Source organism: Thamnophis sirtalis, unplaced genomic scaffold (genome assembly GCF_051295495.1).
Source record: "Thamnophis sirtalis isolate CommonGarterSnake01/CBP01778 unplaced genomic scaffold, rThaSir2_p1.2 scaffold_1, whole genome shotgun sequence".
Classification (NCBI taxonomy): Eukaryota; Metazoa; Chordata; class Lepidosauria; order Squamata; family Natricidae; genus Thamnophis; species Thamnophis sirtalis.
The window spans coordinates 68,954,120-68,979,628 of NW_028261381.1; the positions used below are offsets into that span (position 1 = coordinate 68,954,120).

General features: G+C 38.3%; 1 protein-coding gene across 1 annotated transcript in view; it reads right to left on the reverse strand.

Moving 5' to 3' along the window:
• Window positions 1–905: 905 nt before the first annotated feature.
• Window positions 906–25,509, reverse strand: part of LOC148049521 (acyl-CoA (8-3)-desaturase-like) — a 29,415-nt gene continuing 4,811 nt past the window's right edge. Inside the window, exons 3-12 of the mRNA XM_087718837.1 lie at window positions 22,768–22,965; window positions 22,150–22,251; window positions 20,899–21,027; window positions 17,731–17,788; window positions 17,059–17,135; window positions 13,463–13,560; window positions 12,680–12,776; window positions 2,263–2,342; window positions 1,222–1,347; window positions 906–1,078 (exon numbers count right to left, since the gene is read on the reverse strand). Coding sequence (XP_087574963.1) covers window positions 1,012–1,078; window positions 1,222–1,347; window positions 2,263–2,342; window positions 12,680–12,776; window positions 13,463–13,560; window positions 17,059–17,135; window positions 17,731–17,788; window positions 20,899–21,027; window positions 22,150–22,251; window positions 22,768–22,965 — 1,032 coding nt within the window. The 3' untranslated portion in view covers window positions 906–1,011. The remainder of the gene's footprint in view (window positions 1,079–1,221; window positions 1,348–2,262; window positions 2,343–12,679; window positions 12,777–13,462; window positions 13,561–17,058; window positions 17,136–17,730; window positions 17,789–20,898; window positions 21,028–22,149; window positions 22,252–22,767; window positions 22,966–25,509) is intronic.

Below are 25,509 nucleotides of genomic sequence, written 5' to 3' on the forward strand. Positions count from 1 at the left end.
AAGAGACTGGCAGAATCTGAAACAGCTTTTCATTTGTCAAAGCATTACAGTGACAAATCTCACATCCTACTGGTATTGACCACCTGTCTCAGGGTTGAAGAATATTTTGCCTCATGTTAGGGCTTCCCCCATCTACTGCCTAGGAAAGAAAAACCCTTGGCTCCATAGATTCAGAGAAAAGATACTTTTAGTAGGAGAGAACTGAATGCAACAAGTTTCAGCTAAGATCTGAGGCAAAAGTGTGGGAAGCATCAAATTGAAACAAACCGTAGAGCCTGACCCCCTTCTATCTAGGCAATCAGAGGGAAAGCACCAGACAGGAAATGTTTTGAGAAGGTCTTTGATTCAAGACCATCGTCTCTGGCTGCTGCATACAAAGCTAGAAGAAATGGAGAGATAAGCAAAACTAAGGCTGGTAGATGCAAAGCTGCAAAGCTGCAAAGCTGCAAAGCTGCAAAGCTGCAAAGCTGCAAAGCTGCAAAGCTGCAAAGCTGCAAAGCTGCAAAGCTGCAAAGCTGCAAAGCTGCAAAGCTGCAAAGCTGCAAAGCTGCAAAGCACAATTCTCCACTGACCACCCCCACCCCCTTTTCTATGACAGCAAGCAGCAGGCTGGCTGACAGGCAGCTTTCATGTTACTATGGTGTTGCACTGCAGTTAGAAGTACATCTTGGATGGTTCTTTGTGGAATGGATCATTTACCATCTTGGCCTGTTCTTCTCTAATCTGTTTGTCCATCTGTCCATCCATCCATCCATCCATCCATCCATCCATCCATCCATCCATCCATCCATCCATCCATCCATCCATCCAGAATAATTTACCACAAGATTCCTTTTCAATATTATTTATTTATTCATCCACTGTACATGGCTATCCATCTCATGAAAAACTGACGTTATAACATTATAAAACAATCAATAGATTAAAATTATTATTATTTAAATTATTTTAAAATCACAAAGGCTAAGAGAAAACAGCAGGTGTTAATAACAAAGGAGTCATCCCAATTCCTCACTGTATTGATTTTTTTTCCTGGTAATAAGCATTGTGCCAGACCTTTCCTGATTCCTTCAGGGTGCTGCAGAAGGAAAAAGGAACATGGAACACATTAATCAAAAGCACATTTGCACAGTCATGAGTTCTTTCAGGCTACTCTTCACTTGAGATATTCTCTGGGTGACATGCCTGCAAATGGCCTTTTTCCTGTTGGCTCACACTTACCGCAATATATCCGCAAAAGCAGTAAGCATGGGCTTGCACTCATACTTAATGTTATGCTTGGCACAAAGGGATTTCACCAGGGGAGCCGCCTTGTAATAATTATGTCGAGGCATGGTTGGAAAAAGACTGTGGAAAGAGAGGAAAAATATCAAGAGGACACAGTAGAAGACACTTCTACTGTAATTTGGATCCTGCTGTCATTACTGCCCTTCCCATTTCAATGTCAGAGAATTTCCTTTTCAGTATTGCATACAGGCAGGTGGATACAGAAGAGGATAACCTTTCACCTGTCTGGTTCCCAAAGAGTTTGAGGTAGGGATGAACAAGCTGAGGTCCTTCTGATTATTGCTGAACCATGATCCTTCCTAATGAGTTACTTTGTAGTAGGGTACTGTGGAGTTGCTCACAGGTTTTGAAATCTTAGTTAAGAATTTTAAAGGTGAAAACCAGCATTTTGACTTGATCCAGAAATAAATTTTAATTATCAACCATTTAACCTGCTATATATCTAGAAGTTAGATATGAAAAGCCCAATAGCATTAATACTTAGCCGTATATACTGTTTTACAGTGCTTTACAGCCCTCTCTAAATGGTTTACAGAGTCTGCATATTGCCTCCAACAATTTGGATCCTCATTTTACCCACCTTGGAAGGATGAAAGGCTGAGTCAACCTTGAGCCTTGTGAGATTTGAACTGCTGAATTGCAGGCAGCTGGCAATCGGCAGAAGTAGCCTGCAGTACTGCACTCTAACCACTGTACCACCATGGCTCATAGACATTAGTTTCACTGCTGCATTTTATATGAAATGCTATTTCTAGGCATTTTTACAGGATAGACCCAAAGTCCAGTCTGGAATAGTCACAGCATGTATAACTGGGACAAGATCTGCTTTCTTTAAAACTAGCCAAAACTCCTGGCCACAGCCATCATTTGGCTTCAAACATAGACCATAATATGCATGTGATGCTTAGTGGTGACAAAAGCTGTACAAACATTGCATTATATACTGTACAACCTTTCCATATAGCTTGTACTTACTGATGTTCAATCTGGAAATTCAAGTGCCCAGTGTACCAGTCATTGAATAGGGATTCATTGACATTACATGTTGCTGCGAGCTAAGGGGGAAATTAAAAAAAAAAAAGTAGAGTTCCAATGACTTCCTTCAGGCTTCTTCCTAGTTTCTATCAACAGTGCATGTAATTCTACCAATTTACAGTATTGTAGACCATCATTCATTTCCAAACATTTGTTCCATTTATAGTATGGTCCCTGCCCAGAAGGACATTAGAAATATTTCTGAATAGGGACTTCCTGGGAGGAGCCTACTGGTGGAAGCAGCAAAAAATCAGCTGCCTCCGAATTCCTGGCTACGTACCTGTTTAGAGGATCTTCCATCTGACGTCTTATCAGGTTTTCTTATCCTTCAGGCAAGAAGGAAAGAAGAAACTGTTTTGCTGGCAAATGCTCTTCGATTTTTGCAGCTTTTGTGCTTGCAAGGAAAGGGGGGCTAGCCCAAGGCAGAACGGCTGTCCGTGCTGGGAACTTCAAACTGCCTCGTGCAGGACAAAGTAGGTCTCTCCCACTCTGATCAAAGTTTTGTTTGATTTATTCTTATCACGAGCTGGATCCGTTCACTGTGGACATTAATTGCTTATCAACATTTTAGCTTCTTTTATTTTTCTCCTCCGAAAAATTATTTACTCAGAGGCTTCTAAAATGGCGCCGAGCAGCCTGGTTTCTCCGGTAATAACGAGCACTTTTTGCTAGACAATGCAAATCCTCAAAAGAATTCAAAACAAAAGAGATAGCTTATCAAATGTTTTGGTTTCACAATAGAAGAATTTTACTCCTTCATTAACTTTGCTTATTTGGAAGTTAAATGGTGATGAATCTGTTGAACGGTCTTGTTACAATGTTTACTCACTGAAAGTTTTGCCAAGCCTTAAACTTCAAAATAAAAGCCTCTTTTTTTAAAGCTGCTTATTTAGGCAATAGAGTTTTATTAACTGCAGGCAGATAAATTTTGAAATGGCCTCAAAACCAAATATTAACTTGAAGTCGTCACCCTCTACTTCCAGGGGCACATCCTCAGTGCCTGGCACAAAGCTGCAGCCTCCGCTTCCTACGCCCCCTGCTGGGGATGTGTTAACGAAAGAATTTTTCCTGAGTAATTTAAGCGAGGCTCTTAATGCACAGACAATTAAAATGGAAGATAAATTTAGAGATAATAGAGAGGAGAGAAAAGAGGAAATAAAAGAAATGAAAGAAGAAATTAAAAATGAAATTAAAAGTGAAATAAAAGGACTTAAACAGGAGTTGTATGAGAAATTTGAGGCTAAGGTTGATAAAATTAGAGACGACATGCTGAGTCTTGTAACTGTATTAACAGAACATATTTCTGGAGTGGAAGATACTTTAGAGGTTCTTAATGATGCCAATGCTAACTTGACATTGAAAACAGAGGTGGTGGAACAAAAAGTGGAAAATGCTGAAAAAGAAATTATTATGATACAGTACCGTCAAATGGAGTTCGCATTAAGAGTAAGGGGGCTGCGTGAGGAGAAACAGGAGAACCTGAAACAGATCCTATCGGAAGCTTTTGACCGCCTGATGGGAAGACCAGGGACCAATCAAGGCTGGCAAATTGACAAAGCTTACCGCGTCAACTCCTGGCTGGCAAAGCAGAAGCAGCTTCCTCGAGACATCGTTATATATTTTACTACAAGAGAGTTTAGAAATATGGTACTGCAAGCATCTTATAACACTAAGCTTCAAATTGGCGGTCAAGACCTGGTTGTTTTGAAAGAGATACCACCTCCAATGTTAAGAGCCAGGAGAGACTACGCTTTTTTGGTTGAAGAACTCAGAAACCGTCAGATACAGTATAGATGGGATGCACCATTTGGCATCATATTTACATTTGATAAGCAAAGGTACCGCCTCAACTCTGTATGGAAAGCCCGAGATTTTTATTATAATATACTGAAGGCCGGACACCCTGCACCATCTGGACCTAGAGAAAGACCACAAGAAGGACAGGATAGACAGCAAACTACACAACCACCAGACAAGATGGAGCATCTCTCTTCTCTAGAAGTGCAAGGTGCTATGGAACCAAGACCTAGCCGCATGACTACTAGACGTATGGAGAAACAAGCTAAAAAGCAACAGCGTCAACAATCACCGGCCATCGATCAAGGATCTACAACAACAAATCTGGAAGCAATGGGAGGAGCTAGACCTAAGGTTAAACAGGCCGTGCAGGAAGCTCTAAAAATGCTTCAACCAACCAAAGATGACAACTAAGATTTTAACATGGAATGTCAACGGACTGAACTCTCCACAGAAGAGGAAGAAAATATTTCATTATCTCAAACAGTTTAAGAACGATGTAATTTGTTTGCAAGAAACTCATATCAAGTCAACTGATCAAAAATATTTGATCAACTCAAAACTTGGTCAACATTTTGCAGCTTCTGCTATGGAAAAGAAGAATGGTATAGTTGTATACTTAAGAAAAGATATGAAAGCTGAATTAATAGAAGCAGATCCCTTCGGAAGATATATTGCTTTAGACTTAATCTTAGAAGGGAAAAAGACATTACTTTTGGGAATTTATGCTCCCAATCAACAGCAAGATAGATTCTATAGAAATCTTCATGCTAAACTAGTACAGTGGGACTATAGTTCTTGTATACTATTGGGTGACTGGAACGGAGTGATAGACACTAAGAGAGATAAGAAGATTTCCCGCCTAAATACCAAGATGCGAGCAAAGTTACCCAAATCTTTCTTTGACATTATGGATGATTTTGAATTGAGAGATATTTGGCGAGAAAGAAATGCAGAGGAATCTGACTTCACTTTCTTCTCGGACAGGCATCAATCCCTTTCAAGGATTGATTTTATTCTAACCACTAATGATTTGCTTTCTAGGGTCAAGAAAACAAAGATTGCAGCTAGGATCCTTTCGGACCATAACCCAGTTTGGATGGAGTTGGGAAGGGTAGTGCAGGCAAGAAGGTCTTGGAGATTGAATGAAAACTTATTTAGATATGAAAAGTATATTAATGATTGTAAAAAATTACTATCTGAATATTTTGTTTTGAATATGAATAAGGGTACATCTATGGAATTTGTATGGGACGCAAGCAAAGCGTATATGAGAGGAGTTTTGATGAATATAAATAAAACACATAGAAATAAGCAAGGGTTAAAACGAACAGAACTGGAAGAGGAAATTAAGAGAAAAGAGCTGGAGTTAACAATGAACCCAGATGATACAAAGGCTAAGGAAGCTATTAACATATTAAAATCTCAATTTGACATGTTGATCTCTGACCAGGTGGCTACTAATCTATTATATGCAAAACACAATACTTTTTGTAATGCAAACAAACCTGGCAGATGGTTAGCTTATCAGATTAGGAAAAAAAGGAAAACTCGAAATATATCTAAACTGATTTACAGAGGGAAGGAGGTGTTTCAACAGGAAGAGATTCAAAAGGCTTTCTGGGAATTTTTTACAGAACTGTATAAAGGGGATAAAATTAATGGTTTAGACATAGACAAATATTTAGATAAAGAGAAAATACCTTCAGTTAGAGAAGAACACAGGCAAAAATTGAATCAACCAATAACCTCGGGGGAAATCCTGCAGGTAATTAAGCAATTAAAGTCAGGGAAAGCACCAGGTACAGATGGCTTGACAGCGGTTTACTATAAAAACTTACAGTTAGAAATGGTAGAACCTCTTAGAGAATTATTTAATATGATTCAAACGGAAGGTAAAGTCCCTCCATCTTGGAAGACAGCGTTTATATCTTTGATACCCAAAGAAGATCAAGATACTACTCAACCCAAAAATTATAGACCTATTTCATTACTGAATGTAGATTATAAAATTTTTACTAAAATATTAGCAAATAGGTTAATGTTGGTCATTCAACAATTGATACATACGGACCAAACAGGTTTTATACAAGGGAGACAGATGAAAAGTAATGTTAGATTAATTATTAATGCATTAGAATATTTGGGAAAGAACAACCAGATCCCTGCTGCGTTTATATTTTTGGATGCTGAGAAGGCCTTTGATCGAGTTAACTGGCAATTTCTGTTGAAGATACTGCAAAAAATGCAGATAGGAGATAATTTTTTACAGTCAATTAAAGCAATATACCAACAGCAAACAGCACAAATCATAGTCAATGGAAGTCTAACAGACTCTTTTCAAATTGGAAAAGGTACAAGACAGGGCTGTCCTTTGTCCCCATTATTGTTTATTATAACTTTGGAAGTATTGTTGAATAAAATACGGGGCTTGGATGGTTTAAAAGGGATCAAGATTAGGCAGCAAGAATATAGAGTCCGCGCTTTTGCGGATGATTTGGTCATAATATTGGAACAACCGCAGGAATCCAGTATGGTTTTAATGAATATGATTAATCAATATGGTCAAGTGTCGGGCTTTAAAATAAACCTAGGAAAAACCAAAATATTAGCTATAAATATGAATATTAAACAAAAGGAAGAATTAGGAGTGATGCTAGGATGTGAGGTAGTTAAAAAAGTCAAATATCTTGGAGTTAACATTTTAACTTCAAATGGGAAATTATATAAGCATAATTATGAACCACTTTGGCATAGCATACAGACAGAGATGAAAAAATGGGAGAAATTGCACTTATCTTTGCTGGGTAGGATAGCGGCAGTGAAAATGAACATTTTACCAAAATTTTTATTTCTCTTCCAAATGTTACCTATACTTAAAAAAGATGCGAACCTTTTAGAATGGCAGAAGGGTATCAACAAATTTGTGTGGGCAGGAAAGAAGCCGAGGGTAAAGATGAAAATAATGCAAGATGTACGTGAGAGAGGAGGATTGAAACTACCTAATTTAAAACTATATTATGATGCAGTGGTATTATCTGTAATTAGTGACTGGATTCACTTAACCAATGATAGAATATTGAACATTGAGGGACACGATCTGGTATTTGGTTGGCATGCTTACCTGTTATTCAACAAAAAATTGGATAAGAACTTTAAAAGTCATATTTTAAGAAATGCTTTATTGCGGGTCTGGAAGAAATATCAATATAAATTAAATGACAAGATACCCATGTGGGCAATTCCTAGACACGCAATTGAAAATATGAATACAGCACAAAAACAGGACAGAATTACCTACAGACAGCTTCTTACCTCGGAAAGGGGGGTATTACAATTAAAATCTTTAGAGGTATTAAAAGAGGAGAAGGTAGTTCAAACATGGTTCCAGTATGGGCAATTACAGGCTAGGTGGAAAATAGATCAAAAAATTGGTTTTATTCAAGTTGAGGATAATCTGTTTAAACAAATAAGAGATCAAAGCTTAATGCATATAAAGAGGATATATAATGTATTGATACAGATGGATTCGGAAACAGAGTTAGTTAAAGATTGTATGATAAAATGGGCTCAAAATATTGAGGAACCAATAATGTTGGATACATGGGAAAGAATCTGGGTAAGAAATGTGAAATTTACACAAGCTCAAAATCTGAGAGAAAATTTTTACAAGATGTTCTATAGATGGCATTTAGATCCTAAAAAGTTGGCTTCTATGTATCCGAATGTACAGCCTAAATGTTGGAGATGCGGTTCTCTCGATGCTACATATTATCATATATGGTGGACCTGCCAAAAGGTTAAAGCATTTTGGATAAAAATATGGTGGGTCATGCAAAATGTTTTTAAAAGAAGGATAAAGTTTAGTCCTCAGTTATTTTTACTAGGTATATGTACTGACTTTACAGTGGTAGAGACCAATTTGACTCTGCACCTGATAACTGCAGCAAGACTGTTGGTGGCGCAATATTGGAAGAAGGAAGACTTGCCTACAATTCAAGAATGGACATTGAAAGTAACAAACTTAGCCGAAATGGCTAAAATATCGGCATATCTCAAAGATCATTCAAATGAGAGATATAAACGAGACTGGAAAAAATGGATTGATTATATACAAAATAAATACGGGACTAAGAAATTCCAGTTAGCCTATGCTTAAGATCAGAAATGATTTAAATTGTTTAAAGTTAGTTCAGTAAGAAGAAGCTAAGGTCAATCTAGAATGTCATTAATTTCTTTATTTCTTTTTTCTCAATAGATTTTAGACTGTGTTAGTTAAAATTCTATACCGTGTACGGGTTCTGGGAAGTCGGGGGGGGGGAAGGAGGAGGGGGGGTGGGGGGGTGGAGGGAGGGAGGGGTACACACAAAAAAAATTGTACTTCAATGTTTTAATGACTGACAAATGATGACATACTTGTGTTTTTTTTTAAAGAAAAATAAAAAAGTTCTGTTATAAAAGAAATATTTCTGAATCCAGGCCAGGCAATCCAGGCCAACTATTGAACTGGTGCTATGTGCATGGGATGAAATCCAATGATATACACTATATTGCCAAAAGTATTTGCTCATCTGCCTTTACTCGCATATGAACCTATATTGGCTCCCAATAGATATTCAGGTGCAATTCAAGTTTCCTGGTTATTGCCTTCAAAGCTTTAGATACCATAGAACTGAGCTACTTGCAGGACTATTTATTATGTATGTATGTATGCATGCATGCATGCATGCATGCATGCATTTATTTATTTATTTATTTATTTATTTATTTATTTATTTATTTATTTATTTATTTATTTATTTATTTATTTATTTGTTTATTTGTTTGTCTTGTATGCTGCCCACTCCCGGAGGACTCCGGGCGGCTCACACAGGGAAAGGGGGGAACGAGACAAAGGGGGGAACAAGACAAAGACAACATATTAAAAACAAAACCAACATTCACAATTTCCGTGGAGGTAGATGCTTCTCAGCTCCCCCCAGCCTGCTGGAACAGCCAGGACTTGGTGGCTTGGTGACTACCTGCTCCCCTCAACCTCTTCCTGCACCATGCATTCCCACATGGACATGCCGCATGCTCCAGATCTCTGCTGACTGATGTCTAATGGATGTTGTTACAAATTCTCTACCCAATAATCATATTAATACAGAACAGATAAATTAAATTAGTCTGATAAAATCCAGACTAACTATAATTAGCACAAAGAATAATGAAAAAAGTCAATAATTTGGAGAAGTCACTTTATAACTGGTATGCATCTGTGGGATAATAAAAATGAATGAAGCATGGAGTAGACTAAGGAAATATCTAGCCACATTATGGGCAATAATGCAGTGTCAGGGACTGAACAATGAATCCAAAGGGGGAAAAAATACTAACAGCAATTCAGTGGGGAGACATAATCACAGGTTAAATACTGTAAGTTCATATGCAAGTAAAGGCAGGTGAGTGAATACTTTTGGCAATATAGTGTATACGCGTGGGGAAAAAATTGCACAGACTAGGATATTGGTGACATTTCAGATTCAATGGCTTATTCTGCTTAACACGCTGGCTTCTTTTCAGGAGAAATGTAGTTCTCTTTTGGAGTGAATCAACCAACCAGTGAATCTAAAGTCGTCTTCCCTGAGTCATTCTTATTGAACTATTTCTTTAGAAGTAGACATGGAAATATTATGCAATTACTTCTGTAAAAGTTAGGACATTAGGTTAGGGTCAAGAAGAGCAGTCTCCAAGTCTCCATTCAGCCACCCGTAAGCAGATTTAGGCCAATTGTTTTTCTTCTATTTTCAAAAGAAGGTACCATTATAAAATTATTTTGAATTATTGTCTTTTGAGTAGAAAAAATAGCTTTAAAATTGTTACATTTTCTTGAATACAGTCCTTAATATTCAAAAATAGATAGGTCTTTCAATACCATTTACTTCATCCAATATAATTTCCCTTAATAATTCCTCAAAAATCATTTCATAATTATATTTTATATAATTCATAATTCATGTAATTCCTTTAAAATTCAACTTGCCTGGTTTTGGAATGTATTCAAAATAACATTTTAATATAAAACATTTATTCATAAATCTACTTTTATGGGGTTTAATTTTAGTTCAAACAAAAATCAAAACTGGATATAACCAAATCATATGAATTAATGTACCCTCCAATTTTAATAAAAATAATAATATAAACATCAGAGGTGGTATTCAGCAGGTTATGACCAGTTCTGGAGAACTGGTAGCAGAAATTTTGAGTAGTAAATACCACCTCTAATGGGCTCCGCCCCCATCTTCTCTGCCTCTCGAGTCCCAGCTGATTGGGAAGAAATGGGAATTTTGCAGTAACTTTCCTTTGGAATGTGACTAGAATGAAGATTTTACAGAATCCTTCCCCTATCACCCCCACCCAGCCACACCCGACACACCAAGTCACACCCACAGAACCTGTGGTAATTTTTTTTAATCCCATCACTGATAAACATGCATTAGAAGTTAACCATTTCCCATGGAAGAACAAATTAACTCCAAGCGAAGATGAAATAATAAGAAAGGTTATGGATTGTGCTGAAATGGACATACTAACTAAAGAAATCCAGGGAAAAGAAGAATCAGAATTCTACCAGATATTGGATAAATGGTATAGGTGGATGGAGGAAAGAAACAAGAATCAATGAAGGAATATAACAAAACTCAAAAATAATAGTTATGAGTAAAATAAGAGAGTTAAGAATGGTGAAATCCAAATGAAATATAATAGAAGGTGAAATAATATAAGGTGAGCGGTATCGATTGATAATTGCTATTAGAAAGAACAGGAAGCTCCTGTTCGTATTATATTGTGTAAATGTGGTGTACGTCTAAGTTTTGTGTGTGTGTAATTTACATGTTTGTAAATAAATAAATAAATAAATAAATAAGTAAATAAATAAATAGAAGTTAACTATTTTCCATCCCCAGGAATTATATCATGCTATTACAAAAATAAAACAAAAGAGAAATTGGAAAAGGAAAACTGTGCATGAATACACCAATCTTTAGAGCTACCTTAAAAACTGGCTGTAAGTCCCATAAAGAAAAAGTAGAATCCAAATAAAATATATAGATGGGTAACATAAACATGGTTGGTAGGGATGTACCAACAGTAAATATATAATAAAGGTTGGCACTAGCTTACATTTGGAGGACCTATAAGATGATGTACAACTAGCCATTTTGCATTTGTTTTATGATTTACTGTTAAAAAAGAGAGAAAACCTGTCTTGTCTCTCATCATCTTTCACTCTCTCTTTGTGATAGAGCAGATTATTTATGCAGAAACCATCTGTTATTAATGTCACAACAACTATATGCTGTTTCTCTTGTTAACTTGCATCACTGTAGTAAGGTTTCAGGTATCAACTTTAAATTGCCTAATACTTGCTGGAGGCCTAGTTACATAATCTTTTCATTTAGTCCCATCCCTTAATTATCTTGCCTAAACCACAGTTTGAAATTGAGTGTATCCAAGCCAATCTCTAGTTCCATAATACCTGGTAAAAAGCCCTAAGGGAAAATGACGCCAAGAAAGCATGAAGAAACATGCTTTAAAAAAATGAAAGGTACATCCTCATATACACAGTCACTGTACCCTTTCTGGGGAGATTGCTGTAACAACCATCACAAAAATAAGACTTCCTCCAGGTTAGAAATTCTGTTCATATATAGCACCACAGATCAAATAAAGAGTACAGTCACCATGTGCTTGACTGCTTAATTGCTCAACTGTAACAGGAAACTCTACTTAGTACAAAAAAACATAGACCATAGATCCAAACTTTTAAACACTACTATCTACTGGCTGCATACTATTGTAGTTGTTGCATAAATATACATTCCAACAAAATGTTTTTCAACACTCTGATATTTTCTTCTCTACAATATAAAGAGAAAATGCCAGTATTTCCCCTATCACCATCAATGTTTGGCTATTCCTATCTGGAATCAGTTAGTCTTATGGATCTATATTCTCATTCTGTGGATAATGCATCTCACAAAGTTAATTTCTATGCCATTGAAAAACTGGTTCATGACCACAAAAAGAACAATAATGTGAATTGGGGTCCACATGTGGGGACTTGGATGGAGGATTAATAGCATTGGTGCTGTTCCTGCTTTACTGAGTAGTAAATAGCAGTAACAATAAAGCTGTTCCTGCTTTACTGAAGAAGCAAGGAAGATTAACAGGCAATGTACTACATTGTTTACCATCTCATCATCTACTATGGACAATGAGTTCATTGTTGGCCCCTGTAACTTTTCTCCATGAGAAGAGAAAGGGCATCATGCTGCAATTGTGATTTTCCCAGAAACTGCAATATGAAAGTGATTTCTAGCTGTCAGCATAGACATTTCATTTGTACTACCTGCTCTTCATAAAGACAATGTTTCAATGTAGATAAGGGCATGAAATATTTAAGAAAACAACAACATGATCTGGCCCTGTGTTTCAGAACTAAGGACCCAGCATTTCTGAATAAGATTATCTGAAGACAAGAAATTTCCCCTTTAAATAGAAACTATCTCACCTGGGCAGAGAACCAATCTAAATTCTGATCATAGTCAATATTCATTGGAATATGGTTCATCTGTGAGACCCAAGTAAACCATCCAGATTCTAAGAACCTGTGTGGACATAAAAACAATAATAATGATTCAAACAAAACATAACATAATCATTACTGTTACCACATCATTGCACAGATTATACAGAAACATAATTTTTATAGATAAAAGCAGGGAGTTAAAGCTATGGCATTCTGTAATAATCTTATGCAATCTGTCACACTTTAATCCCTCATACCTAGTTAGAAGTTTCAGGTATTCTAAAACTTACATTCTTCAGAGTTCTCAATTGAGTAAATAGTATTTTCAGTTAAACAAGTTGATGAACTGCCCACATTTGGATTACCTATTGGGCAAGAAAGATGGATAAAGGTGCTTAAATTCAGCTTAGTTCCTAAAGAAGGCAGAAAGTGCTTAAGATTTGTCTGTATTTCCCTTCACAGCTCCTTTTCCATAATCACTTCTCATTTGCAAATTATTTGCAATATACTTTAAAACCAGCCTGATTTCTCCACTGTGTCCTCACTATCAATTAATCAAAACACTTGTAGCTCAATGCTAATTATATACTTGTGAGTTTGGGTTTCACACACATCAGTCTGAGCCAATTGTTGCTCAGTTTGAACTGGCCAATAGCTACACCAAGAATCTAGCAATGTACATATTGAAGGTCTCTCTTTGATTTCACAGCACTTAAAAGCATTAGCTGAGTCATAGAAGCAGGGTAGCGTTTTATATAATATTACCTTGCTAACCAGTAGTAAGCCATAAAGCTCTTAAATCCCATTAAAGGAACATACATGAGGCAGACCCGGAAGTTATAGAAAAGATTGATAAACAGTTCCTGTCAAAGAACAGAATGTTAAATAAGCACAATGGTAACAACGTGTGAATCAATATTATGAGTTTCTTTTTCAATTTCAGATTAATTAGCTACAATGTGGCAAATAGAGATGCTAAAGACTATAATACAATAACATGTGGAGTAATAGGCAGCCTGCAATGTAGTGCTGAAGGACTTTCAGGGTCTCTTCATTTGTGTATCTAATAAAACTCCCACAATGATAAAAAAAAGAGTGAGGGTGGAGCATACTAACATCAGTTGTGCAGAAACCTTGCTCTACATCAAAATGGAAAGAATTTCTCTAGGGCAGAAACGGAATTCTTGAAGCTGCTAAAGGTTTTGATGTCATTTCCAGTGGCTGAGAATTGCAATGGGTAGTGGCATGGCTCAATTTGAGTAGTGGGGATGTGGGGGGTCTGTACTCATGGGAAGGAATGAAGCTTCATACCCACAGTATGTTTAATTAGAGCATTGCTCTTATTATTATTAGAATGTATCTATACTCCCCATATCAGTGCCCAGATAATCTCTCCCCCATCCCTCTGGAAGTGCACCCAAATATCCATGGCAGTTAGAAATGCAATCTCCTGGCAATCTCTTCCTCTGCTCCTCATCCCTTTCTGTTTCACTGTTGCCACTGTCTCTGCCTGAGGGAGCGTATGGTTGTTTTCTGACTTTCAGGTTGGCTTGGAAAAGATTTCCAGTCTAGGAGATAACTTCCCCAATGCCTGATGTAACCCAGTGGAACAGGCTCATTGTTAACATCAGGGTAGAGGCTGTGATCAGCTCTTTGCAGCTGTGACAAGCTTTCCATGGCTTTGATTGTAATATTTGCCTATTGCTCACCCTTCCCTTCCCTTCCCTTCTCAAACAAGCAGGGGTGGGTTCCTACCGGTCCTTGCCGGTCCTTGTGAACCGGTTTGTTGGTGAACCCGGAAGTAATTAATTTCCGGGAACGCTGGTACCGTTCCTGGCCCCTGTCTCTGCAAAGCGCCCTTGCTGGTGCGTCACAGCTCGCTCGCCCGCTAACCCGCCTGTCTGCACTAAGTTAGCCCAGCCTGCTGCTCACTGATTGGCTGGAGTCCAACAAATCAGTTAGCGGGCTGGAGTCGAAGTGTTTAAAAGCTTCGCGCTTGACCTCCATTTGAAAACTCCCTTCGCCTTCCAGGAGCTTGCTGCTTCCCCCTTGGGTAAGCAACTAAGCCCCGGCAGCGGGACTCAAGAGGCTTTGGGTGGGCAGCGGCAGCCCAGCTTTTGCGAGGGAAGGCACCGCGGGCTGGTGTACGCCACACCGTCAAAGCTGGGTGGGGGGCGGTAGTGGCGGTAGTGGCCTATCTTTCGTGAGGGAAGGCCTTCAGGCCTTCCCTAGCAAAAGCTGCAGGCTGGCGTATGCCATGCGGCTGAAGGCGGGTGGGGGGCGGCAGCGGCCTAGCTTTTGCAAGGGAAGGCCTTCAGGCCTTCCCTAGCAAAAGCCATGGGCTGGCGGCTAAGGCGGCCTAGCTTCCTTAAGGGAAGACCCCTGCCCCCCTTCTCCAGCCTCGTCTGGCTGGCTAAACCTGCCAGGCGACCTGCTTAATGTCTTACCTGTTCCTGCTGCCTCTCTGCCTGCCTGCTCCCTGTTGCTTTCATCCATCGCAACGAGGATCCATCGCATCGGAGTGCTGCTGATTCTGCCTGCTGGTAAGTGACCCGGGTTTTTTTCTTTTATTTTTTTAATGTATTTTAAAATAATATTTTATTTATTTTGCATAGAATTTTTTAAAATAGTTTTACTTAATAGTATTGGGCATAGAATATTTTAAAATATTTTACTTCAATTTATTCTGTGTGGATTTTTTTAAAAAATGTCTTAGACTATTTAAAAAAAGATTCTATCCAAAATAAATTAAAATAAACCATTTTAAAAAATTCTATACTCAACACTTTGAAATGTATTGTGCATGGAATTTTTTTAAATAGTTTTATTGTAATTTATTGTGTATGGAATATTTTTAATGGTTTCATTTTAAATTATAGTTTGAAATGGTTACAGTATAAATTATTGCAGGTGGATTGAAATAATGGTTACAGTATACTATGGCTAGTATAATACCTTAAAATAGTTATACTATAAATTATTGCTGGTGGAATACTTAAGATTGGTTTTTAAGGATTTCTTTTATTTATAGAATATCTTTTTAAAATTATTTTAGGGGGAATTTTATTTTTTAATTGTTTATAAAATATATTTACTACAAGAAATGTTATTCCTTTTTGCAAATGTTTTCTTTGTGATGCTTTTAAGTGTTCAGACCAAGTTTATGTTTCTCAAAGTGGCTGCTTTTCTATGGGCAGGCCAGGTTGGTGCAAGGCAGCTTTGCCAGATTTAGTGTGTTTCACTCTCGTTGTTTAGGTAATTCTGAGGTGGTTGATAGTTCTGTAAGCGCCTGTCCTTTGTAATTTTCCACAATGCCTTGATGGTTTTTAATCCAGTTACTTTGTCTTTCCTGTCCTTAGGCTTAGGGGAAAAAAAACTGGTTTCATTGGCAGTCTTTTGGCGGGGGATTCTTATTTTTTGGTGTTTTCCTGACACTGTCATAGTTTGTGTGTGTATATGTGTGTGTGTTTGTGTGTGTGTGTGTGAGTGTGTGTGTGTGTGTGTAATGTCCCACAGTTATCTACGCATTAATAATGATCTAGTAACATTTCCTTATACATTTTAGGGACTTTTCCTTACATAATTCGTGTTTTCTTTCATACTTTTGGATTTCTAATTTCTGTTTCCGTTAGTTGGCAATTGCTAAAACCAATCCCACGTGAAAAAGTATTCAGAGCCTTCTTGATTTTAATTGTCAATTTATTTATTCCTGCACATTGTAATATTTATTCATTTACATATCTATGTTTTTCCACTGTTGTGCAAACACAATTCCAGCAGCTGCTAACGTGTGTAAAATTAAATATATATTATACTCCCAACAAAATATATCTGGTTTTAATTCCATATCTTGCTTTACGATTGCTTCTAACCACTAACTTCTGAATAGCTACTTGGACTGACCTAAGTACTAATTCAAATTTCATATCTGGTCACATGGGCGGCAAGCCACTCCCATCCGGTCACATGAGCAGCAAGCCACTCCCATCCAGTCACATGGGCGGCAAGCCACTCCCATCCCATCACATGGGCGGCAAGCCACTCCCATTCGGTCACATGGGTGGCAAGCCACTCCCACAAAGGAGGCCACACCCACAGAGTAGGTTCCAACAATTTTTGAAACCCACCACTGCAAACAAGGTACATTTTCTGTTCAATGGTGCTGACAAGAGGGAAGGCCAAAGAAATCATGAATGGCAGGGAATGTTCCCATGATGTCGTGGGGGATTAAGGAAAGAAAGCAACTTGCATTTTGTAATGCATCTCCTGTGGCTCATTAGAAAAAAAGAGGATTCAGGACCTTTACGTGTTAAACTTGGCCATACACCAATCCCCTAAAATAAAGAGGTGCTATGACTTACCAACCATTTTTTTCTTTGAAATAAATAGCGATAGGAAACCAATTGGGTACCAATTGTAAGCATCAATGGGGCAAGGACTAATATAAAAATGCAAAACGAGAATACAAAAATGAGTGGGTGATTAAAATAAAGGTAGAACACATCCTAGAGGAAACAAACATCTGCCTCTGAATCCCTTTTTGCATTAAACTAACCGCCTTATTCTCTGACCTATTGCCCCAAATGCTCATCAGGGTATTTCTATAGTGATTGAGTCAGAGACCTGATATAGAGGGAATAAGGAATGGCCTTGAAAGCCAGGAGAAAGAGTTGCTATCAAATCAATGAGCCCTTTCCAAGAAAGTAATTTGAGTAAATGTCTCAGGCAGCTCCCTGCTTCGCATTAAGGGTGGAAACACATTCATATTTCCAAGATCCTGTTATTCTAGGTCAGGAGTGTCAAACTCACGGTGTCATGGTGTCATCACCTAACGTATCAGGACTTCCCCCCATTCGCTAAAATGGGGCGGGTGTGGCCAATGTGACACACCTGCTCTAGGTGTTCCAATAAAAGTAATCCCAACCTGTGGGGCATTGGTTTCTTAGTCTGGTCTGCTTTATAGTGCTGATATATGACTTTATTAGTTATTCTTCTCCAAATTTAGGTTCCTGTAAACATCGTAAAACACTTACAGGCAAAGTAATTATGTTGATACTGGTAAGGCATATACCTCCTTTTCTTCTTTCCAAGCTGCACAAGAAGTAGAACAAACAGTTAAATTGTCAAGTATGTAAATTCCACATCAGGGTCATGCTGTCCATGCCCATTCTTTACAATATAGGTTCTTGAAAAGATTAATCTTTGCATATTATTATATCACAGATTATTTGATCTGTCTCTCTTGAATTTTTGCTGTACACACAGCCTTTGTGCACTGAGGGTTGCCTCTGATCTTTGAGGGAAGCTACCTTTCCAAAATAAACAGGGCCAGGGGGAAAAACATGGACAAGACAATACCAATATTAAATGTGATTTCATTTTAATTTGATTCAATTTAATTCAATTTATTTCAATTCATACATTGAGTTCTCAATGTTACATTACTTTCTCTTTTTTGTCACATTAAAAGTGGTAGTTTGTCAACTTTTGGAGAGACACTGCATTTTACTGCAGCCTTAAATATACACAATTCATTGGTTAACTTATTTGACTCTGCATTCATCTAAACACAACTTTTGGGAAGGGGAATGCATTATTAGACTGCACTTCACAGGAAAATGTGGATCAAAACATATTCTTTGGAGAATGTAGAGATTAATGCAGAAGTGAAGTGGAAATTTGTGTCATTAAATGTAGCTCAGAATTATTAACAGATCTAATTATCTTGAATGCATTTGGGTCAATATTAATGGGGTGGGGAATAACATTGCCATAGGTCTATACTATAGGCCACCCAACCAAACAGAGGAAATAGATGAACTTTTTGCTAGTCAGCTTATTAAGCACGGATGGGCTGCTGCCAGTTTTACTACCAGAAAAGTGAGAGTATAAAAGCCCAGTCTAGCACAATACCAATGAAGAAGAAAAATAACAGCTCTCAAAAGAACCCAGCATGGCTGCATAAAGAACTCTCTGATAAATCGAAAGACAAAAAGGATAAGTATAAAAAGTGGAAAGGGGGGCACATAGCTAGGGCAGAATATCAGCAAATAGCCCAAGCCTGTAAAGATGAAGTGAGGAAAGCTAAAGCTCACAATGAAGAAAGGCTTGGGACAAAAGTAAAAAATAACGAAAAAAGCTTCTTCCAACATGTTAAAAAGAAGAAAAAAGTCAAGGAAACAATTGGTCCATTGCTGGGAGAAAGTGGCAAGGAGGTGACAAGCAACTATTTAACTCATTTTTTGCATCTGTATTTACACAAAGGGATAAAATAGTCCAACCTATCAAACAACTACAGACCTATCAGCCTGACCTCAATGCCAGGGAAGATTCTGGAAAAGATAATCAAGCTACAATCAGCAAACAAAAAGCCAACAAAAGCTAACAAAATAATAACCAAAAGCCAACATGGGTTTGTCAAAAACAGATCATGCCAGATTAATCTTATTGCATTCGTTGACAAAATTTGTGGACCGGAGGAATACTGTTGATATAATTTACTTGGAGTTCAGTAAGACATTTGATAAAATAGACCATAACCTATTACTAGATAAAGTAGTAAAATGTGGGTTAGACAGCATCACCATCACATGGATTCATAACTGGCTGATCAACCACACTCAACGTGTAGTCCAGTGGTGGGATAGGACCAGTACGCCCTGGTACAGGTGTACCATTCCGATATGGTGCTCCGGAGGGCCCAACTGCCCGCCTGCCCTCCTTACTGCTATTTGAGCTGATCAGGGCTTTCACGCACATGCACAGAGCATACAACGCCTGCACGACACTCCACCAAGCAGCTGGAGCATCGCGGGTGGTAAGTATGCATGCACGTGCTACCCATGTACTGCTTACATTCACGGACGCCAAGACCCGTTGTTGCGTACCAGTTGCAATGGGATCCAGAACCCACCACTGGTGTAGTCCTCAATGGAACTGCATCTACATGGAGGGAAGTATGCAGTGGAGTATCCCAAGGCTCTGTTTTAGGCCCAGTACACTTCAACATCTTCATCAATGATTTGGATGAGGGGATAAATGGGGAACTTATCAAATTTGCAGATGACACCAAGCTGGCAGGAATAGCCAACACTCCAAAAGATAGGCTTAAGATACAGAAGGATCTTGATAAACTTGAACATTGGGCGCTATCTAACAAAATGAAATTCAATGGTGAAAAGAGTATGGTTCTACATTTAGGGAAAAAACAAAAACAAAATGCACGTGTACAGTATATGTGGTATCTTGCTCAGTAGTAACTGTGAAAGGGATCTTGGAGTCTTAGTGGACAACAATTTAAATATGAGCAAGCAGTGTGCAGCAGCTGTTAAAAAAGCCAACACAGTTCTAGGCTGCATAAACAGAGGGATAAAATCAAGATCACGTGAATGTTAATACCACTTTATAATGTCTTGGTAAGGCCACACTTGGAATACTGCATCCAGTTTTGGTCGCCACGATGTAAAAAGATGTGGAGACTCTGGAAAGAGTGCAGAGAAGAGCAACAATGATGATTAGGGGACTGGAGGCTAAAACATATGAAGAACAATTGCAGGAACTTGGTATGTCTAGTTAAAAGAAAAGAAGGACTCTGGGTGACAGGATAGTAGTATTCCTATATCTCAGGGGCAGCCACAAAAAAGAGGGAGTCAAACTATTCTCCAAAGCACCCAAGGGCAGGACAAGAAGCAATGGGTGGAAACTAATCAAGGAGAGAAGCAACTTAAAACTAAGGAGAAATTTCCTGACAGTTTGAACAATTAATCAATGGAACAACTTGCCTTCAAAGGTTCTGAATGCTCTGACACTGGAAGTTTTAAAGAAGATATTGGATAACCATTTGTCTGAAATGGTATAGGGTCTTGCCTAAGCAGGTGGCTGGACTAGAAAACCTTCACGGCCCCGTCCAACTCTGTTATTCTATTCTATTCTATTCTATTCCATTCCATTCCATTCCAGTCTATAAGAAAATATGTTTTACAGAATTATTACAGAAGCAGAGACTAGAAAATAAGGCAATGCCTCAACCGATCCAACAGCAGTGAGGGTTGCTATAAAGAAATATGGGCGATGGAAAGAAATCTTTCTTCCTACTTTCCTAGATTGCTCATCAGAGTTATTGTGGTGTCAGGTTTTTTCTTTTAGTACTGCTAATCCTTTTTCATGGTCTTTTGTCTGCCTAAGACTTTCTATTTATTTACCTTCAAAGAAAGTTTCTTCCCCAGACTGAAAAAGAATGGGTGCGTGTTGAGATCAGGGTCTTTGCGGTAGCAGTTGGGTTTGGCGTGATGCTGGTTATGCATGTGGTTCCATAGGCTCATTGGTATTCCCTGGAAAAGTACAGAAGAACAAACATGAATTCCATCTATTTGTGAATAATGCTGTATCCTTTGTATTCCCCACTACAAACAAAATAAAACAAAAACCACCTGCAGTTCTGTTGGTTTACACTTCCTTCCATCTAGCAGGAATTGAATTGTGTACAGTGACAGTGCTCTGACCTCCATCATTTTTGTGTAAACTAGCTTCATTTCCTCTCCTTCTTATTAAGCATCTGAAAAAGTTTCATTCCAAGACTGGCTATTGAAAATTCCAGTTTTGCTGCTAAATGTCTTTGTGTGAAACAAAAATAAACTAGAAATAGACTAGATCAGGTGCCTACGGAGGAGTCTTCACTACCAGTTATGTAGAGGGAGCACACATGTCTGGGCATGCACAGAAGATCCTTGATGATGTCTGAATCACCCAAACTGGTGCAAACTGGCAGCATACACATTTTTTTATGGAGCTAGATAGCAGTGAGGCAGAGGAACAGCTACAGCCTGTTCCCAGTGTGCGCATGTGCAGAGCTTCCAGGAGAAAAGAACAACTCCAAAGTCAGGGTAGACTTGAGAGTAAAGTCACAGGTGGAAAGTGATTGGTTCCTCCCATAGGAAATAAAAGAGGAGCGAAAGGGGGGTGGGCTTTTGCAGGAAATAATTTGTTTGTTTAGTCGTTAGATTTGTTTCAGGAGTGTGAAGATCTGTCCGTGAATCTCAGAGACTCTGTGCCCTGTCTTTCTTTGTACAGCACCTCATTTGGAAAATATTTACATGGCAACTTCCATTACTTTCTCTTCAGTAGTGAAAAATCAAAGCAAGTATAGTGCAGTATTGTTAAAAATGATTCATAGCCATAAAATGCAGACTGACTATATTTCTCTTAACACCATCTCCCTTTTCTGTAAGGAAGCATTAATAATACTGTCATCTTACAGAGGCATTGCAAAAAGATGATCTTATATTTTTAGTCCTTCAGTGCTTAAATTGTTCTATATCAGTGTTCGTTATCTTTATCCTAATTTTCAAAACCCTAGAGACAGAAAATAACGATGGATAGGCAGACCCAATTTCAAATATATAAATAATCACAAATCATCACTTAAAATATCCTTCTCTTGGATGGATTCTGACCTTAAGAATGCCAATTACCACGAAGTGAGCTACTCTGTTCCACTTGACATTTTCAAAGACTGACACATGGCCAAGATCATGCTGGAGAAAACCATACTGGATCTGGAATCAACAAACATGACACATATGTATATAATTTTGCCACATTTTTCCTGCATGAATTAATTGGTAGAGGAGCATCGTTAATCACCATTAATTAATGGTGATCAAAAAGAACCACAATTATATTGCAAATATTGTGTGATTATACACTGTATATATAGGTACATGTGTGTATACATACACAAACATACATACAATACATACATAAGACTTTATATGCTGTAGGCTGCCAGCAAATACTATTACTTGCTGCCTTCCTTTCAAACATTTTAATTTCAGCAAACAAAAAGGATTAAGCAATGTTATGCATATTGTGCAGTATAACTTGCTCAGATCCTGAAGCACTTTTCTTAATCTGTGTGTAGTTGAAATACTATGTCCAGATTCAACAGCTCAAAGAATTGAAAACCGAGATAAGTGCACAAGGTGTTAAATTACTAATGAAAACAATTAAATTGCTCTATATATGTTGAATACTGTTCTACACTGCTATGCTCTGCAACTCAAAGAGGTTACCTGTCCAACGGTGAACATTGCTACTCCAAGAAGGAAAGGCATCCAGGATTTTCCAAAATACCAGATAGTAAACCAAGATGCAATGTCTAGTATGAAAGCATGCAGAAACATGAAAGCAAAAAAGCTGAATCTTGACTTCAAGAGCCCCATCTTCTTCACTGTTGCACGCAGTTCATGGAATTCCTTGACCAGCATTTCCTACAAGAAGTGATGACAGGTTTTTTTACTTGCTTCAGAACATTAGAACCCTTTTGATAGACTAGACCAAAAGCCCATCTTGAGTTTTATGTATTAAACCTTAGGTTAGATTTGTACCCGGATGAATCACTTGACCATGCAGCTTATTGAGTGACTTAGGACCAGTTGCTCTCTCTCAGACCAAGCTGCAACACAGACTTGCTGGGATAAATTAGGGAGACCCCCATTTATGTCATCTGGAGGTTCAAAAAAAGTACATGATATAAATGCAATACATAATTAAATAATGGTCTATCATCTTGGTTCCGCAGCCCAAAGGATTTTGGATTCTCACATGTGGGACCTAATGCTTTCTCCTTAGAATGGTAACTAGAGTGCTTTCAAAAATTATTATGTATTCTTCTTTCAATGAAAAACAAAGGGAATGAAGTCAATACCCAAAGTTTTATTTCAATGGTACCACTTGATGACCAGAAAATATTATCTAGGTCCGTGATGGCAAACTTATGGCACACATGTCACAGGTGTAACGCAGAGCCATTTGTCAGGCCACATTAGGCGTTGCACTGTCAGATGACCAGCACACATGTGCGTGCTGGCCAGCTGACTTCGGCCTTCTTTTGAGGCCATTTTCGCCCTCCGGGGGCCTCCCTGAAGCCTCCAAAGTGTGAAAAACTGGACTTACGGGCAAACCGGAAGTTTGGGAACCGGCTTCTCTGAAGGCTCTGGAGAGTGAAAAATGGCTCTACGGACAAACTGGAAGTTCTGATTTGCTCTTAGGTCCATTTTTTGCCCTCCGGAGCTTTCATGGTAGCCTCCTAAAGGCTCTGGAGGTCAAAAATCGGCCCTACATACAAACCAGAACTCACTATTCCCAAACTTCCAGGTTCCCTGTAGCTCCTGAGGCCTCAGGAAGGTGTCCAGGGGGGAGGCTGTTTTTGCCCTCCTCAGGCTCCTAGAAAGCCTTTGGAGCCTGGGGAAGGCGAAAAAACCATGGCCAAAGTGATGTGTGTTTGTGTTGCTGATTGCATGCATGTGTGCGAGCTGGGTGTGTGGTCACATGCATAGCATTATGGGTGTGGTACACCAGCGCACGCCCTGCCTGTGCTTCCCCTGCTTTTGGCACAGCAATCAAAAAAGGTTTGCCATCACTGATCTAGGTCATTGACTAAGTCAATGTCTCATCTGGAAAATGCTTTCCAATGCCCCTCTGTGATTATACTAAATAGATCTTAAAACAAAGAACCAAGCCATCAACATTAGGAGTTAATAATAACAGCAGTAATAGTAAAAATCTCTAATAGGAATGAGGTACTGAAGAAGTAGTAAAAGAAAGAGATAGATCCTAAATGAAATTTATTAAATACAAAAGTGAGTGACTGTATGAAATAAATACACTGAGGTGGTTTGAGCAGTGAAAAAGAAAGAATGAGGATCAACCTGTAAAAGCCAAGGGGAAGACTGAGAAAGTTGTGACTGGATATCCTTAAAACGAGAGAGAGAGAAGAAGTTAAAAGTGCAATAGATAATGAATGAAGTGATAAATAGACATAGACGAAGCAATTAAAGTTCGTAAGAATATCTCTTGATTGTCTGTCTATCACATTTGTAGTGGCCGCTCATCTTCACTTTCTAATAGAAAAATATGAAGAGATAAAGTGGATAGTATGGATGTAACCTAGATTTAACTTCTTCTTATTGTTTGCCTTATATCTTTAATTCCTTTGATTTAATGTTCTTTATGCCACTGCATTTTGTATAATGTTATTTGCCCTGAAAGGGATTAGTGTGATGGGGATATATACATACACCTAGACAAAACCAAGCATTTAATAGTGAATGCCATACCATGTGCATGAATCATACAAGTGGCAAGAAAATAGGGGCAGTCAGGCATAACACAGGTTATGTAGACAGTAAACACAAGGTCAATCAAAATGGACTCAAATGTCTATACACCAATGCAGAGTATGAGGAATAAACAGGGTGAATTAGAAATTCAAGTAAAAGAGGGCAGATACGATATTGTTGCCATTACAGAAACTTGGTGGGATGAAACCCACAAATGGAACATACAGCTAGAAGGATTTAAAGTATTTAAAAGAAATAGACCAAATAAAAGAGGAGGTGGAGTTGCACTATATATAAGAAATAACTACATCTCTACAGAAAAAGAACACAACAATGATTCAAACTCTCTTGAATACATTTGGGTCAATCCTAAAAGTTGGGGGGGGGGGGAAATGACATTGCCATAGGTCTATACTACAGGCCACCTAACCAAGCAGAGGAAGTAGATGAAGTTTTTTTCTTGCCAGCTAACTAAGGTATGTAGGAAGCACACCACAATAGTAATGGGGGATTTTAACTACCCTGACAGCACCTGTCTACCCTAGACAAGTTCAAATCACCGAGACCAGGTGGATTACACCCCAGGTTTCTAAAGAAACTGGCAGACAAGGTCTCAGACCCACTGAACAATATCTTTCAAAGATCCTGGAGCACCGGGGAACTAGCACAGGACTGGAAAAGAGCTGATATAGT